Source organism: Hyla sarda, chromosome 13 (assembly GCF_029499605.1).
Source record: "Hyla sarda isolate aHylSar1 chromosome 13, aHylSar1.hap1, whole genome shotgun sequence".
Classification (NCBI taxonomy): Eukaryota; Metazoa; Chordata; class Amphibia; order Anura; family Hylidae; genus Hyla; species Hyla sarda.
Genome location: NC_079201.1, coordinates 7604833 through 7623505, shown reverse-complemented (window position 1 = coordinate 7623505; position 18673 = coordinate 7604833). Strand labels below are relative to the sequence as shown.

Here is an 18673-nt window from a genome sequence, read left to right as displayed (position 1 = left end):
GGGAGCATTGTCTGGCCTTTAAAGGGGTACTCCAAAGGAAAAAAACATTTTTTTATTATTGACTGGTGCCAGAACGTTAAAACAGATTTGTAAATGACTTCTATTTAAAAATCTTAATCCTTCCAGTACTTATCAGCTGCTGTATGCTCCACAGGAAGTTCTTTTCTTTTTTTAAATTTCTTTCCAGTCTGGCCACAGTGCTCTCTGCTGACACCTCTGTCCATGTCAGAAACTGTTCAGAGCAGGAGAGGTTTGTTATGGGGATTTGCTCCTACTCTGGACAGTTCCTGACATGACAGAGGTGTCAGCAGAGAGCACTGTGGTCAGACTGAAAAGAAATTCAAAAAGAAAAGAACTTACTGTGGAGCATACAGCGGCTGATAAGTATTGGAAGGGTTAAGATTTTTTTTTAATAGAACTAATTTTCAAATCTGTTTAAATGTTCTGGCACCAGTTGATTTACAAAAAAACTTTTTCACCGGAGTACCCCTTTAAATCATCTTACCCAGACAACCAGTACCCTGCTCTCCAATTTTAAGGGACGAGAACCCCGAAATAGATGTCTACAGTCGGCACCATCCTGGCTAAATTAATCCCTAGACATATTTCAGGCAGCGATATTTTAGGGCTATGTTCACACCTCCCAATTTGAATTCAACGGGATTCTGCTGCACTGTGTACACCACGGAATTTCAGTGCCAGATGTTTCCAGCAAGGAAATTCCAAATTTTGTGTCAGCAGAAAGAATGAACCTGTTCATTCTTTCTGTGGACTCCGCACGGAATGCATAGCTGTTCATGAGGCGGTATTCCCATTCGGTCCGCACAGAGATCTTCCGTGCGGACATTCCAAAGTGTGAACATAGCCTAACACACCCTATCCTTCCTTCCTTCCTTCTTCATCGGAGGTCATGATAAACATTAGATGGTTTACTTATATGTCTAATATGTATAGGGGCCTTCTCTCCAATAGGTGGCACTTCTGAAGGATAGCCGATTTTCCTTTATTAGTATACGCCCAATAGTGGAAGAAATGTTCAACAATGGTTGCAAAAACTATTATTGGTAATCTGTCAAAAAAACAATCCTCGAATAGGACTCAAGCTCGGTCTATCTCACTTTATTTCCACCATCTATCGTTCCCTGCCACATATGTCCAAGCTCCAGCCCAAAACATCTACACAGCCCATCTATCTACAAATCCCAAAGTGCCTAAGTATATACCGGATTAATTCCTTGTATTATACCTATGCAAGAGATGGTCACGGCAGGAAATTCCACTCTCTGACTTAAGGAGGTTATGTTAGTATTACTTCCTTCCTGGATTTTATATAAAGAACATTAAAAAGAACATTTTTTAGAAAGAATTGGCTTAGAGTCAAAAAAAATTAAAAAACAACATCGGCCTCATGTAGACACCATAAAGAAGAATGTACAAAAGATCCATTTATAGACAGCCGAGCGGCCCGTCTACAAAGTATAAGGGGTCCAGATGATACATGGTCTGTATTCTTGTCAGCCTGCCAACAATTCAAAGGGGAACTCTACTTCAACAAACAAATGGAATTCTCCATTAAAGTGGAACGCAAGAACCTGAACCCATCATAATCTATGTAAGAATATGATGACCACTTGGTAACAAATGGTCCCATAGAACGTCCCAAATTGAGCCGTGTAACGTTTCTAGAATTTTGCACCCCTTTCGCCATTGGCATCCCAACTAAAGACAGACACTTGCCTATAGGTCTGATGCCTTTAGCATTGATTGGCCAGCATGACCTACCCTGTTATAAAGGTGTCATAACCCAACTACATTAGGACAAACCCCATAGAACTGGTTGAAAACTCTATACAGCCCAAATACCACCAACCCAAATTCCACCATGTGTACGGCAGCTGCCTTATCCCTGCGCCATACCGAATTCACATCAATGAGCCATACGGAGTTAGCAAGTGACTCTCGTTGGCTCATTTTTGGACAGAGTGAAAACCGTGGTTTGCTGTGGTTTTTAATCCGGCAACAAGACTAATGTGGTTCAAAAATTGAGCCGACCGGAGTCACTGGTTGACTCCGTCTGGCTCATTGAAGTGAATGGGATACTGATCTGGAAGAGACCAATTTTTTTAATTCTCCTGCCATATTGTCGAAACATGGTGTGAATGCACCTTTATATTTACTCCACTGCAACAAAACTGAGAAGACTTTGCCTTTCAGGAATCAGACCTAATAGACAGCATGCAGCTGGAGGAACATCTGGATTACAAAACTGAATTAAAAGGAACTTTAATATACAATCTTTGGCATAAGTTAACATATAAGCATCTAAAATGAGATTGTACAGCCAGTGCATCAGGAGACCAGATCAGTCCCTTTACGACGACTCTAACCAGGAGCCAGGCAGGTATTACAAACTATTTATATATCCGTGTCTATTGTTACCATAGACCAAAAAACAAAAAAATCCTTTAAAGCCAAAGAAGACAAGTAATATATCAAAAAGTCTAAACATTCCTGCGTCCATCGCTTAATGGACACCGAGGACTTCAAAAGTCTTTGAGAAAGTCAGTGTTTAGAGGTTTGTGCCGAGTCTTCTTGGACGAGCGTCAAGCCATTTGATCACGTTTGGCTTTCCTTATGCAGACAATGGTATTTCGATGTCTTCCCTTTAACAGCAAATGTGTTCACATGGCAAGAACATACCAAATCCTTCCATGTGCTTCAAGGAATCCATAGTCACCAAAAGTCAGCCAAAAACACCAATGCTAGACCTGCCCAAGGGATTCAGATGATTTACAGGTAATCCTCAGGAGGGCGGCATAAGCACACGGCCCGTACTGTATCCATCCATTGCCTATGGGCAACGCTATCAACAATGTATGGCTACCTGCTCAAAGGTATAGTGATACCCTACAGACATAGCACATCTGCACAATGAGAGCACTCTGTATCTGGGTAAGCTTTATTCTTGGCACAAGGTGTGGATGAGACACAAGGACGTAAGCAGGCATTACCGGGACTGAGCATAAGTACCAAAAGTCAGCCTTGAGGTGGCCTTAAAAGAGGATTAGGCTCATGCTTCTGGATTAGTGGTGTCCTGAGAGATGGAGTAGGTGTGTGCTTCCTGGAAAACACATTGTAAGGCCCTCCTAGTGCCAGAAGACCCTTATGCCCTCTATGGACAAAAAAATATAACTACTATAATACTGCCTCCTATGTACAAGAATATAACTACTATAATACTGCTCCTATATACAAGAATATTACTATAATACTGCTCCTATATACAAGAATATAACTACTATAATACTGCCCCCTATATACAAGAATATAACTACTATAATACTGCTCCTATATACAAGAATATAACTACTATAATACTTCTTCCTATGTACAAGAATATAACTACTATAATACTGCCTCCTATGTACAAGAATATAACTACTATAATACTACTCCTATATACAAGAATATAACTACTATAATACTGCCCCTATATACAAGAATATACCTACTATAATACTGCTCCTATATACAAGAATATATCTACTATAATACTGCTCCTATATACAAGAATATAACTACTATAATACTGTACCTATGTACAAGAATATAACTACTATAATACTGCTCCTATATACAAGAATATAACTACTATAACACCGCTCCTATATACAAGAATATAACTACTATAATACCGCTCCTATATACAAGAATATAACTACTATAATACTGCCTCCTAATATACAAGAATATAACTACTATAATACTGCTCCTATATACAAGAATATTACTACTATAATACTGCTCCTATATACAAGAATATTACTACCATAATACTGCCTCCTATATAGAAGAATATAACTACTATAATACTGCTCCTATATACAAGAATATCACTACTATAATACTGCTCCTATATACAAGAATATAACTACTATAATATTGTCTCCTATATACAAGAATATAACTACTATAATACTGCTCATATATACAAGAATATAACTACTATAATACTGCTCCTATATACAAGAATATCACTACTATATTACTTATGATAGTCCCAGTTACGAGCCCCCGGGCATCCTGAACAGGACGCTTAGGTCTGTATACTCATATTCACAGCAAGATGTTGATCACCGGGCCTGGTTGCCAGCCGCACTGTGTTCTGCCAGTTCTAGCACACAGCCAGGATACCCACAACAGAGCGGGCATTGTTAGAGAGGGGAAAGCACCAGCTTGGATTGACCGGCTGGACAAAAATGGCAACTGGCCAGAGCAGGCGTACAGTGGGAGAAGATGCCCGAGCAGATCGCTGTCATCCATGTGCCAATCCTTGGAATGCTGCGGAGGAGAGCGCCAACCGGAATGAAACTCTAAATGTCACCACACTGTATCACCAGCGTCGTGACAGATGCTGCGGCTTCACGCATACAAAAGGAATCAACGCCACAAAGCATTCTGGGTAACCGTATTCTAACACGATACTTTTACCCTCTGCAGTGTTTCCCTATCAGGGTGCCTCCAGCTGTTGCAAAGCTACAACTTTCAGCATGCCCGGACAGCTGACGGCTGTCCGGGCATGCTGGGAGTTGTAGTTTTGCAAAAGCTGGAGGTCCCCCGTTTGAAGACCACTGCTCTACAGTGTTTCCCAACCAGTGTGCCTCCAGCTGTTGCAAAACTACAACTCCCAGCATGCCCGGACAGTTTTTTTTTTCATTTGTCCAAATCGAAGACATGGGAGGGGATGGAGGAGCTTTGACCTCTCCTGAGGACCTGGCAAGTCCTTGCATTGCTCAGGCTACCAGTTAATTTCAGCGAGCACCATGTAATACCTCACTTCGCCTATGGGAGTGCTGTAGAAGAATTTAACACTTGATGACATGATCCCAAATGAAATCAGCTTTTTTTGTTTGTTTTTTTATTTAAATTTTTTTATTTTTTATTTATTAATTAATTAAGGAACAGGCAATCGAGGGGTTAACCAAGTGCACATTCTTTAGACAATGACTCCCAAGACTTGCCAGACATTACAAACCCTGTGAGGTGGGAGGGGGGAGTCTGGAAGGAAGTGGGAAAAGAAAGGGGGGGGTACAGCCGAGGGTCTGGCCCCCTGACCTCAGAGTGCCCGGATCTTTACGTCTCTGCTGCTGCGGTTACTGCAGGGTTTATGAGGTAGGAAACAGTCTGTGGCAAAAAAAAAAAAAACTCTTGGATTCGTGATCCGAATTGACATTCACTGGCCGGGCGCCAAAGGGCTGGTCGGACTAATCGCTTTATATACGGAAACGGGCACTTTACCTTGTCACGAAAGAGCACAGGCCTGGCACCAAATGAAGATAAAAAGGTCTGTTCTATATCCACATCCCTGCATTCCCTTACAGCAGTCATCGCCAACCTGTGGCTTACCATCTGTTGCAAAACTACAAATCCCAGCATGCCCGGCCAGCCAAGGGCTGTCCGGGCATGCTGGGAGTTGTAGTATTGCAACTGCTGGAGGTACACGGGTTGGAAAACACTGCCTTAGTGGGCAAAATTAAGCACATGCTGATCTCCTTCTATTCGATTCTTTTGAGGAACCAGGAAGCTCAGGATGAACTAGCTGTACGTTGTACCCACTGCCCAACAGTGCACGGGATATTTGTTTGGGTGGAGGGTTATGGCACAATTGTTGCCAGCGGTGATCAGGTCCTGTCCCCATATAATCTTTGGAAGTTCACGTTACGCATAATGCATCAGATTGCAAGTAGTTATGTTACCAAGTTAAAGGAACACTCCGGGCAAAACTGAATATATATATACATATATATATATATATATATATATATATATATATATATACACATATACACATACATACACACACACACATTTCACCCCAAAAACCTAGGAAAAGTTATTGACTCGACTATAAGCCTAGGATGGGAAATACATCATCCAGACCCCCGTCATCATCCAAACACCCCATGTCATCATCCAGACCCCCCATGTCATCATCCAGAACCCCCATGTCATCATCCCCTCATCATCATCACCGCCTGTCAATCCCTTCGTCATCATCCAGACCCCCCTTTTGTTTTTACTCACCTCCCCAGGGTGAGCTGGTCTGGGCCGTCCATCTTCGGCCATCTATGCTGCAGGGACCGTCCGGTGGGGAGGGTTAGTCGTTCCGGGCTGTTCACTTTCACCGGGAGGCCCTCTTCTCTGCTCCGGGCAGGCCTCGGACTAGTGACGTTGCGTTTACGACGAAGCGCAGGGACGTCCCTGCACATGAACGTCCTTGCGCGGTGGTGTCAATGCAACGTCACTAGTTCAGGGCCGGCCCGGAGAAAAGGGCCTCCCGGTGAAAGTGGACAGCCGGAACGACTAACCCTCCCCACCGGACGGTCCCTGCAGCATAGATAGCCGAAGATGGACGGCCTGGCCCATCCCCTCACAGCCAAACCAAAATTGTTCACTCGAGTCTAAGCCGAGGGGGGCGTTTTCAGCATGAAAAATCGTGCTGAAAAACTCTACTTATACTCAAGTATATACGGTATATTATTTTTATTTATATATATATATATATATATATATATATATATATATATATATATATAAATATTATATATTTTTATATTTATATATATTTTTTATTTTAGTTATATACACACACACACAAATATATATAAATTCAAGTATATCAAGGACATCTAAAAGAACCCTGTGTCATGCTCCGCCCCTTCAGTCCCCCCCCCCCACTCTATCCATTTAATCCAGAGTGTCCCTTTAAAAACTTACCTGTAATGTAAAATATCTTCACTCCTGCTCTGTATTATGTCTATCTATCTATGTATTATGTCTATCATTGCCTCTGCCTATTGTAGCCAATCCACCCAGAAACTAGAAGACAAATGCTGAAACGCTCTGTGCTGCAGCGGGCATTCAAATAAGGTAACATCTAATATAAATGGTGGCGTTCCAGCCTGTTGACGGCGTGTACACGTAACATATGATGAGCGGACATGACGTCTGCGGTGACTATACACACAGATGCTTCGCCTCTCCGATGTTTAGATGGGCCGATTTACATTAAAATTCCACAAACAGCAGAATGTATACAAACGAGGCGTGCAAGCGCCAAAATATTCCCCTTTTGACGATATACAGGCCCTGAAATGTAACGTGTCTCGGGCAGGATGGGAAACAGATTAAAAGGGTACTCCCCTGGAAAAAAAAATTTTTTTTTTTTTTTTAAATCAACTGGTGCCAGAAAGTTAAACAGATTTAGAAATTACTTCTATAAAAAAAATCTTAATCCTTCCAGTACTTATCAGCTGCTGTATGATCCACAGGAAGTTCTTTTCTGTTTGAATTTACTTTCTATCTGACCACAGTGCTCTCTGCTGACACCTCTGTCCATTTTAGGAACTGTCCAGAGCAGGAGAGGTTTTCTATGGGGATTTGTTCCTGCTCTGGACAGTTCCTAAAATGGACAGAGGTGTCAGCAGAGAGCACTGTGGTCAGGCAGAAAGGAAATTCAAAAAGAAAAGAACTTCCTGTGGAGAATACAGCAGCTGATATGTACTGGAAGGATTAAGATTTTAAAATACATTTTTTTTAAATACAAGTAGTTTACAAATCTGTTTAACTTTCTGGCACCAGTTGATTTAAAAAAAAAAAAAAAATTCAGGGGAGTACCCCTTTAATAATAGATCAGTATCTGAAGACGCTGAGATTAGATGCATTCATGTCCTCCAACAACGCCTCCACAACAAGTAAATAGCTTTACATATGTATCTAGATTAATGACTTGGGGTATTGTTCACACTACGGAGATTACATATGTATCTAGATTAATGACTTGGGGTATTGTTCACACTACGGAGATTACATATGTATCTAGTCTGATTTAGGGTATTGTTCACACTACAGAGATTACATATGTATCTAGATAGATGATTTAGGGTATTGTTCACAGTACAGAGATTACATATGTATCTAGATTAATGATTTGGGGTATTGTTCACACTACAGAGATTACATATGTATCTAGTCTGATGATTTAGGGTATTGTTCACACTACAGAGATTACATATGTATCTAGTTTGATGATTTAGGGTATTGTTCACACTACAGAGATTACATATGTATCTATTCTGATGATTTAGGGTTTAGGGTATTGTTCACACTACAGAGATTACATATGTATCTATTCTGATGATTTAGGGTTTAGGGTATTGTTCACACTACAGAGATTACATATGTATCTATTCTGATGATTTAGGGTTTAGGGTATTGTTCACAGTACAGAGATTACATATGTATCTAGATTAATGATTTAGGGTATTGTTCACACTACAGAGATTACATATGTATCTAGATTAATGATTTAGGGTATTGTTCAAACTACAGAGATTACATATGTATCTAGTTTGATGATTTAGGGTATTGTTCACACTACAGAGATTACATATGTATCTAGTTTGATGATTTAGGGTATTGTTCACACTACAGAGATTACATATATATCTAGTCTGATGATTTAGGGTATTGTTCACACTACAGAGATTACATATGTATCTAGATTAATGATTTGGGGTATTGTTCACACTACGGAGATTACATATGTATCTAGTCTGATGATTTAGGGTATTGTTCACACTACAGAGATTACATATGTATCTAGTTTGAGGACTTGGGGTATTGTTCACAGTACAGAGATTACATATGTATCTAGATTAATGACTTGGGGTATTGTTCACAGTACAGAGATTACATATGTATCTAGATTAATGACTTGGGGTATTGTTCACACTACAGAGATTACATATGTATCTAGTCTGATTTAGGGTATTGTTCACACTACAGAGATTACATATGTATCTAGTCTGATTTAGGGTATTGTTCACACTACAGAGATTACATATGTATCTAGATAGATGATTTAGGGTATTGTTCACACTACAGAGATTACATATGTATCTAGTCTGATGATTTAGGGTATTGTTCACACTACAGAGATTACATATGTATCTAGATTAATGATTTGGGGTATTGTTCACACTACAGAGATTACATATGTATCTAGTCTGATGATTTAGGGTATTGTTCACAGTACAGAGATTACATATGTATCTAGATTAATGACTTGGGGTATTGTTCACAGTACAGAGATTACATATGTATCTAGATTAATGATTTGGGGTATTGTTCACACTACGGAGATTACATATGTATCTAGTCTGATGATTTAGGGTATTGTTCACAGTACAGAGATTACATATGTATCTAGATTAATGATTTAGGGTATTGTTCACACTACAGAGATTACATATGTATCTAGTTTGATGATTTAGGGTATTGTTCACACTACAGAGATTACATATGTATCTAGTCTGATGATTTAGGGTATTGTTCACACTACAGAGATTACATATGTATCTAGATTAATGATTTAGGGTATTGTTCAAACTACAGAGATTACATATGTATCTAGTTTGATGATTTAGGGTATTGTTCACACTACAGAGATTACATATGTATCTAGTTTGATGATTTAGGGTATTGTTCACACTACAGAGATTACATATATATCTAGTCTGATGATTTAGGGTATTGTTCACACTACAGAGATTACATATGTATCTAGATTAATGATTTGGGGTATTGTTCACACTACGGAGATTACATATGTATCTAGTCTGATGATTTAGGGTATTGTTCACACTACAGAGATTACATATGTATCTAGTTTGAGGACTTGGGGTATTGTTCACAGTACAGAGATTACATATGTATCTAGATTAATGACTTGGGGTATTGTTCACAGTACAGAGATTACATATGTATCTAGATTAATGACTTGGGGTATTGTTCACACTACAGAGATTACATATGTATCTAGTCTGATTTAGGGTATTGTTCACACTACAGAGATTACATATGTATCTAGACTGATTTAGGGTATTGTTCACACTACAGAGATTACATATGTATCTAGATAGATGATTTAGGGTATTGTTCACACTACAGAGATTACATATGTATCTAGTCTGATGATTTAGGGTATTGTTCACACTACAGAGATTACATATGTATCTAGTCTGATTTAGGGTATTGTTCACACTACAGAGATTACATATGTATCTAGTCTGATGATTTAGGGTATTGTTCACAGTACAGAGATTACATATGTATCTAGATTAATGACTTGGGGTATTGTTCACAGTACAGAGATTACATATGTATCTAGATTAATGATTTGGGGTATTGTTCACACTACGGAGATTACATATGTATCTAGTCTGATGATTTAGGGTATTGTTCACAGTACAGAGATTACATATGTATCTAGATTAATGATTTAGGGTATTGTTCACACTACAGAGATTACATATGTATCTAGTTTGATGATTTAGGGTATTGTTCACACTACAGAGATTACATATGTATCTAGTCTGATGATTTAGGGTATTGTTCACACTACAGAGATTACATATGTATCTAGATTAATGATTTGGGGTATTGTTCACACTACGGAGATTACATATGTATCTAGTCTGATGATTTAGGGTATTGTTCACACTACAGAGATTACATATGTATCTAGTTTGATGACTTGGGGTATTGTTCACACTACGGAGATTACATATGTATCTAGTTTGAGGACTTGGGGTATTGTTCACACTACGGAGATTACATATGTATCTAGTTTGATGACGGGGTATGTTCACACTACGGACATTCTGCTCGGAATCTGCACGGGAAACTCACTTGTAGCAGCCGCTCATTGATCTCAATGCAAGTTCCGTTGCTCAATTTCCACATTGGAGGTTTCCCGACGGAACATTAAACGGGGAAAATGGATTCTGGTGGAAGACTGAGCAAGTCCCGGAACTGGGCTATAGTCAATGGGACGGGGCTAGATGTCCGTGGCAAGTCGCTGCTGACATTAAGCATTGGTTCCGGAACATACCCATGCAATTCTGCCACCAAGAATCTGCCGATGCAAACTGACGTGTTTCTGAAATCTAGGTACCTTAGTCATGGTTTAGACTGTGTCTAAACATTACTAAGGGAGACAAGGCAGCAGAAATACGTTGCTTTGCATCGGCTATGCTGTGTTACGTCATTTTAAAGGCTTGAAATAAAATCTTAGGTTTTTGTAACTGCACCTGCTGAATTTATCTGCTTTCTGGAGACAAGTACAGCGCTTGTTATCTTCATAAATACCATAAAGCGGCTATGGAGTAGGTGTGTTTTCAAGTCATTCACTCATGGACAAGGTATCCCGGCCCATATGATCGCTAGGTGTCCCAGCCATTGGACCCTCCCCTATCATATGAGGTTACCCCTTTAAAATGAGGGCATCTTCTAAACCAGGGGTCTCCAAACTGTGGAACTACAGCTGATACAAAACTACAACTCCCAGTATGCCCGGACAGCCAACGGCTGTCCGGGCATGCTGGGAGTTGTAGCTTTGTAACAACTGAAGGTCCACAGTTTGGAGACCACTGTTCCACTAAATAAATTAAAATAACCAGAAACCCCTCAGCCAATAAGATGCGCCAAATACTTCCCACATCAACCTACAGGTTGTGCCTGGTATTGCAGCTGAGCGCCATTTACTTTAATGGATCCGAGCTGCAATACACAACCCATGGCCAGGTTCCGCTTCTGGAAAAATGCAGCCATGTTTGTTTTTTGAATACCGGAAGGTCAATATGTAACTATCCACGGACTCACCTTGGAGCATGCAGCGGTACGCAGACTCTGATATGGCGTAGATGTGCGGTGGCATCTCGTGACGCTTCTTCCCCCGGTACATCTCGATGATATTTTCTGAATAGATAGGCAAGTTTTTGTAGGGGTTTATCACCACGCAGAATAAACCGGAGTAAGTCTAGACACAGAGAGAGAGAGGGAGACAAAATAACCGTAATTAAAAACCTTGTCTTCCGTAAATGACTAATACCCTCCTCGCATGCGCTGCGATGACAAGCGCCATAAACCACGCCATTAACTCCGAGGAGTGTAATTACAATATCAAACCGCCACAAAATTTATATTACTGCACGGGCGGCAAGTAAAGTCAAAGCGGAGTCTGATGTTAAACTAACGTCACGGCGCAATTACATCAGAAAAGTACCCAAAGTGTCCACCAGGAGGGGGAAGAATGTTGAATTAGCCCCTCCCCTTTATTAGCAGCTTCAGCCAGAGTGACCCTAACTAAGGGCCCCATACACATTAGTGTAGTGCCGGATGAATCCACTGTTTTCGGTGGGACTGGACGACCACGTGTATGGAGGTTATGTCAAGGGAGAGAAGGGTAGGGCATGATGGGTTTCAACGACATGACTTTTTTGTCTTCAGGGATATAAGTTGTCACCGGAGGTGTCTGGCAGCGGCTCACCAATCCTCCACCACCACTCCATCCTGAGCACATGAACGGTCAGTCGAGCCGAATGTTCATGTGTATGGGTTGAATGGGAGAGACAGGTGTCCGCTATTGAAGGTGTATGAGCCCCTTAAAGGGGTACTCCGGTGGAAAACTTTTTTTTAAATCAACTGGAGCCAGAAAGTTAAACAGATTTGTAAATCACTTCTATTAAAAAAATCTTAATCCTTCCAGTACTTTTTAGGGGCTGTATACTAAAGAGAAATCCAAAAAAGAAATGCATTTCCTCTGATGTCATGACCACAGTGCTCTCTGCTGACCTCTGCTGTCCATTTTAGGAACTGTCCAGAGCAGCATATGTTTACTATGGGGATTTTCTCATGCTCTGGACAGTTCCTAAAATGGACAGCAGAGATCAGCAGAGAGCACTGTGGTCATGACATCAGAGGAAATGCATTTCTTTTTTGGATTTCTCTTTAGTATACAGCCCCTAAAAAGTACTGGAAGGATTAAGATTTCCTAATAGAAGGGATTTACAAATCTGTTTAACTTTCTGGCACCAGTTGATAAAAAAAAAAAAAAAAAAAAAAAAGTTTTCCACCGGAGTACCCCTTTAAAGGTAGAATTCCAGTAAAAATGAACATCCTTTATCCACAGGATAGGGGATAAGTAGCAGATTGCAAGGGGTCTGACCGCTGGGACCCCCCAGAAATTTCCAGAGCGGGACCCCAGCTCTCTCAGCAAGGAGCACATGTGGTCTACCGGTAGATGGCACGCGCTCCATTCATTTCAATGGGAGAGCCAATGATGCTCGAGTGCTGTACTCTGGTCTTTTCGGAACTCCCATAGAAATGAATAGAGGGCGTACTGAGAGTCGGGTCCCGTTCCAGAGATTGCGGGGGGCTCCCAGCGGTCGGACCTCCCTACGATCAGCTGTGGAAAGGGAATAAGTAAATTTTTGCAGGATTTCTCCTTTAAGAAACACCAGAAAGAATTCTACTTCTTAGGAATATGTGGGTGGAGGGAGTCCCACTTAAGGGGTATTTAGTGGGTACCAATGATTTATCGAAATCTAAAGGAAGGATTAACCTTTCAACCATTCACTTTATTTTAAATAAAGCATTTTTGGCCACAGTCTTTTATACTTTTATGTATACAGCTCTTATTCAGACCTGGGTGTCACCATGATTACAGACTACAAACAAACCCCCGTGTAGTCTGACCCTGCAGTCAGGGGTTACTGTTCTCCCTGTATACGCTCTAAAGCTGGTCCTAATACATAAGATGTGTGTCCGACCATCTAAAGCAGTGTTTTCCAACCCGGTCACCTCCAGCTGTTGCAAAAGGACTATTCCCAGCATGCCCACTTATGGAGGGACACATTTAATACGTGTTGTAACAACATGCCAACCATCTAGGGCAGTGTTTCCCTAACAGTGTGCCTCCAGCTGTTGCAAAACTACAACTCCCAAAGGACATCCAAAGGCTGCAATGCGATAGCTGGAGGCACACGGGTTAGAAAATACTGATCTAAAGCGTATGGAGGGACACCTTAGATTTGCGTTGGAAGAATCTTCAGACCATCTAAAACAGTGTTTCCTAACCAGTGTGCCTCCAGCAGTTGCAAAACTATAATTCCGGGCATGCTGGGACTTGTAGTTTTGCCACAGCTACAGGCACACAGGTTGGGAAATGCTGATCTAAAGTGTATGGAGGGCCTCCGGACTATCCTCTCGTACTATCTGGCACTAGCTCTTTGCCTGCTCTCCATTCAGGACACATGCACACTCGGCTGAGCCGTGCATGCACGTCTTAGTTGCAAAGGCAGATTAAGTGCTCAGCGTCTTCCATCAGCCCCATAGACATCTACGGACATGCACTGAGAAAGAGCGGGGGACTTGGGATGTCCCTGTAAGCAATGGTTTGTGATCCCACGTTGGCTATTTAAAACATTTATTTTAGGAAGAAATTTTTTTAATCAATTTATTATTTAGGAATTAAAGGGGTACTCCGGTGGAAAACTTTTTTTATTTTTATTTTTCTAAATGAACTGGTGCCAGAAAGTTTAACAGATTTATAAATGACTTCTATTTAAAAATCTTAATCCTTCCAGTACTTTTTAGCAGCTGTATAATACAGAGGAAATTTTTTTCTTTTTTAAATTTCTTTTTTGTCTTGTCCACAGTGCTCTCTGCTGACACCTCTGTCCGTGTCAGGAACTGTCCAGAGCAGCATAGGTTTGCAATGGGGATTTTCTCCTGCTCTAGACAGTTCCTGATACGGCCATCAGGTGTCAGCAGAGAGCACTGTGAACAAGACAAAAAAGAAACTCAAAAAGAAAAGAATTTCCTCTGTTGCATACAGCTGCTAATAAGTACTGGAAGGGTAAAGATTTTTTAATAGAAGTAATTTACAAATCTGTTTAAGTTTCTGGCACCATTTGAGTTAAAAAAAATAAAAATAAATAAATAAAAAAGTTGACCACCAGAGTATCCCTTTAATACTTATGAAAATGTTTTATATTTAGGTTTTTACTGCAACAAAACATTGCTCCATCTGCACACGAGGAGGCTAGGGGTTAATAGATAAGTCCGAGCCCCCGCACGGTATGTGGAGCCCGCATTTCTGTCTTATCTTCCTTCCACAAGACGCTCTATGGGAGAGGCCACCACAACGAAAATGCAGGACGTCTGCAAGAAACGGGCATCTCCCCTGGTGCATCCTGGGAGAGGAGACCAAGTCAGGGGTCACAGACACAATTTTCTGGTTCAGTGCCTTGCAGTCCTATGTAAAACCACAGCTAACGATTAGATGTACGGCTAGCACAGCTATATATATATATCTTTTGTATCTCTCTTTGGCGCTGCAATTTCTTTAGTGAAATTAAATGCCTGCCGAGTAAAACCACAAATGGTCACGATGGGCCACATCAGTGCCAAAATTCCATTGATCTGCATCAAATTAATATACACTGCAGTGCTTTGCCTACATGGAATGTAAAGATCCGCTCATCCTGGGACTCCTGGTGCAGGAATAGAATATAGAAAAGAAGAAACATACGGGAAATGTATGGCAATGCTGGCTTATTCGGCATTCAGGAAGAGCAGAAAGTTGGGTCATAGCAGGCGCTGATGCAGTGTTTCCCAATCGGAGTGCCTCCAGCTGTTGAAAAACTACAACTCCTAGCATACAATACCAGTGCTAAGCTGTTTGTCAGAAGTACACACACCAATAATTCCTCCCTTACTTCTCTGGCCAATCACAGCACAACACATACAGGGCTGATTAGTTATACCAGTGTTTCACAAACATAGTGCCTCCAGCTGTTGCAAATCTACAACTCCCAGCATGCCCGGACAGCCGTTGGCTGTCCGGGCATGCTGGAAGTTGTAGTTATGCAACAGCTAGAGGTCCACAATTTGGAGACCACTGGTGTACAGGGTTACATATTATTCCTAGAGTCTTGTATATTTTCCAGGCATGCTGGGTGTTGTAGTTTTACAACAGCTGGTGGCAACCTGGTTGCGAAACACTGCGCCAATGTAACTGAGCCCGATGTATTCACCCTCCGATATAGAGAAAGGGTCTGCTGAGAAAACACGGTGCGATTTCTACTTCTGTTTACTCAGAGAATTCTTTCTCCATCACGAAAGGCCCCCGGAGATGTGTGGGAAAGTGCCGCGTGGACCAGGCTCCCAATCCGGGGGTCGAGGAAATTCAGCTTAATTATTCCGTTCTTTGCTGAATGTTATTTTCTTACCCAGCGGCGGTGACAGCGGTGATATAACACAGCCGGGGCTACTAGGAGTGGGCCCTCGACGCCTCAACGGTGCCCTCTCTGGCCGATGAGACTTATTAGATGGCGAGACAGGATAAAACACTAACTTATGGGGCTATGAGGAGAGGGCAATGGTTCAGTGCCCTAAAACATCAATGGCGGCACAGAACGATACTGGCACAAGGTCGTCAGGATAAAAACAACCGTTACACCAGTCACAGACCAGTTACCACGGCAATCACTGTCAGCACTAGTAGCGGCTAAGTGACCATGGCGATAACTGCCAGCACCAACAATAGCTTAATTACCATGGCAATAACTGTCAGCACTAGTTTCTGATACCATGGAGATAACTGCCAGGACAAACAATGGCAGTTACTATGACGATAACTGCCAGCACTAGTATCAGATAAGTCATCCAGATGATAACTGCCAGACAACAGTTACATCTCAGTTGTCATGGTAATAACTGCCAGTCATCAGTTACAGCTCAGTCGTCCTGGTGATCAGTGCCAGACAGTTACATCTCAGTCGTCATGGTAATAACTGCCAGTCACCAGTTATAGCTCAGTCGTCCAGGTGATAACTGCCAGACAGTTACATCTCAGTCGTCATGGTAATAACTGCCAGTCACCAGTTATAGCTCAGTCGTCCAGGTGATAACTGCCAGACAACAGTTACATCTCAGTTGTCATGGTAATAACTGCCAGTCACCAGTTATAGCTCAGTCATCCAGGTGATCAGTGCCAGACCGTTACATCTCAGTCGTCATGGTAATAACTGCCAGTCACCAGTTATAGCTCAGTCGTCCAGGTGATAACTGCCAGACAGTTACATCTCAGTCATCATGGTAATAACTGCCAGTCACCAGTTATAGCTCAGTCGTCCAGGTGATAACTGCCAGACAGACAGTTACATCTCAGTCGTCATGGTAATAACTGCCAGTCACCAGTTATAGCTCAGTCATCCAGGTGATCAGTGCCAGACCGTTACATCTCAGTCGTCATGGTAATAACTGCCAGTCACCAGTTATAGCTCAGTCGTCCAGGTGATCAGTGCCAGACAGTTACATCTCAGTCGTCATGGTAATAACTGCCAGCCACCAGTTATAGCTCAGTCGTCCAGGTGATCAGTGCCAGACAGTTACATCTCAGTCGTCATGGTAATAACCGCCAGTCACCAGTTATAGCTCAGTCGTCCAGGTGATAACTGCCAGACAATAGTTACATCTCAGTCGTCATGGTAATAACTGCCAGTCACCAGTTATAGCTCAGTCGTCCTGGTGATCAGTGCCAGACAGTTACAGCTCAGTCGTCATGGTAATAACCGCCAGTTACCAGTTATATCTCAGTTATATCTAGTCGTCCAGGTGATCAGTGCCAGCCACCAGTAACCGATCACTTACTATGGCAACCAGTGATGGCGCTAACTACACAACAAAAGTAAAATCTCATTTACCGCAATTATAACTGTGGGCCATTATATGGCTCCGTTAGCAGGGTGGCAACTACCCACTACCAATAAAGGATCAGTTATCATGGTGACAACCACAAGTGACCAGTGAAGAGGCAGTTACCATAGAGATAAGAACCAGCCATCTGCAGCAGCTCTGTTACCATAGCAATAACAACCAACGGCATATGACATATCCCGGAGTGTAGGTGGAGTAATCCGGACGTCAGGCTTTACTCTTCCCTAGCGCCCATATTACCGCCAATACTTTGGGAACCATCATTTTCAGGAATGCACGGACTATTCTGGACTGTAAATGCCCCCCCTTTGTGCAGGGTGTGAACACCACAGCGGCTGCCCGGCAGTGGCCATTTGCCATGCCGTAATTTCACTTATGTTGCGGTTTTATGAGCGCCGTAATTTGTCGCTCGTTAGTGCAGCGGGTAATGAGTCACGGTCAGGATCCCCTGGAATCAAGAGGGGAGGGTGGCATTACCGGCCAGGAATGGCGGCTCTTTATACCCCCTGTTCACTATGGCACATTACCCTGAGTGAAATCATGTGTCTACGGCTGTGCTGCGGTATAGCAGAGCCCCCTGCACCAGCAGCGTCCGCCTGACAATGGGGGAGGATGTATGGCCAGGTGTGCAGGAAGACCCATTGTATGTGTGCGCACGTGCGGAAGAGACGGCCGAGAAGACAGAGTGTGCGTGTGAGGGGGGGGGGGGGTAGGGGGCTTAATAATATGGCAGGCCAGGTGGGCACGGACAATTGAGAATTGTGGTGAGGGTCAGGAAGCAGCCACCAACCTTACAAGAACGGAAGGGAATTCAGTCAACCACTCATTCTCAAGATCTCTGCTTGCTGCCAATGAATGTAAACCATCTCCAAACCAGTGTGCCTCCGGCTGTTGCAAAACTACAACTCCCAGCATGCCCGGACAGCTGAAGGCTGTCCGGGCATGCTGGGAGTTGTAGTTTTGCAACAGTCGGAGGCACCCTGGTTGGGTAACACTGGTTTACAAAGATGTTATTCAGGAATAGAAAGACAACACCACTTACCTTCCT

General features: G+C 42.2%; 1 protein-coding gene across 3 annotated transcripts in view; it reads right to left on the bottom strand.

Annotated features, from left to right (window-relative positions):
* The window catches only part of MYH10 (myosin heavy chain 10), a 124747-nt gene that overhangs the window by 61000 nt on the left and 45074 nt on the right, over window positions 1-18673 (bottom strand). For all 3 annotated transcript variants that reach the window (XM_056550218.1, XM_056550217.1, XM_056550219.1), the window contains exon 3: window positions 11725-11881. In XM_056550218.1, coding sequence (XP_056406193.1) covers window positions 11725-11881 — 157 coding nt within the window. The remainder of the gene's footprint in view (window positions 1-11724; window positions 11882-18673) is intronic.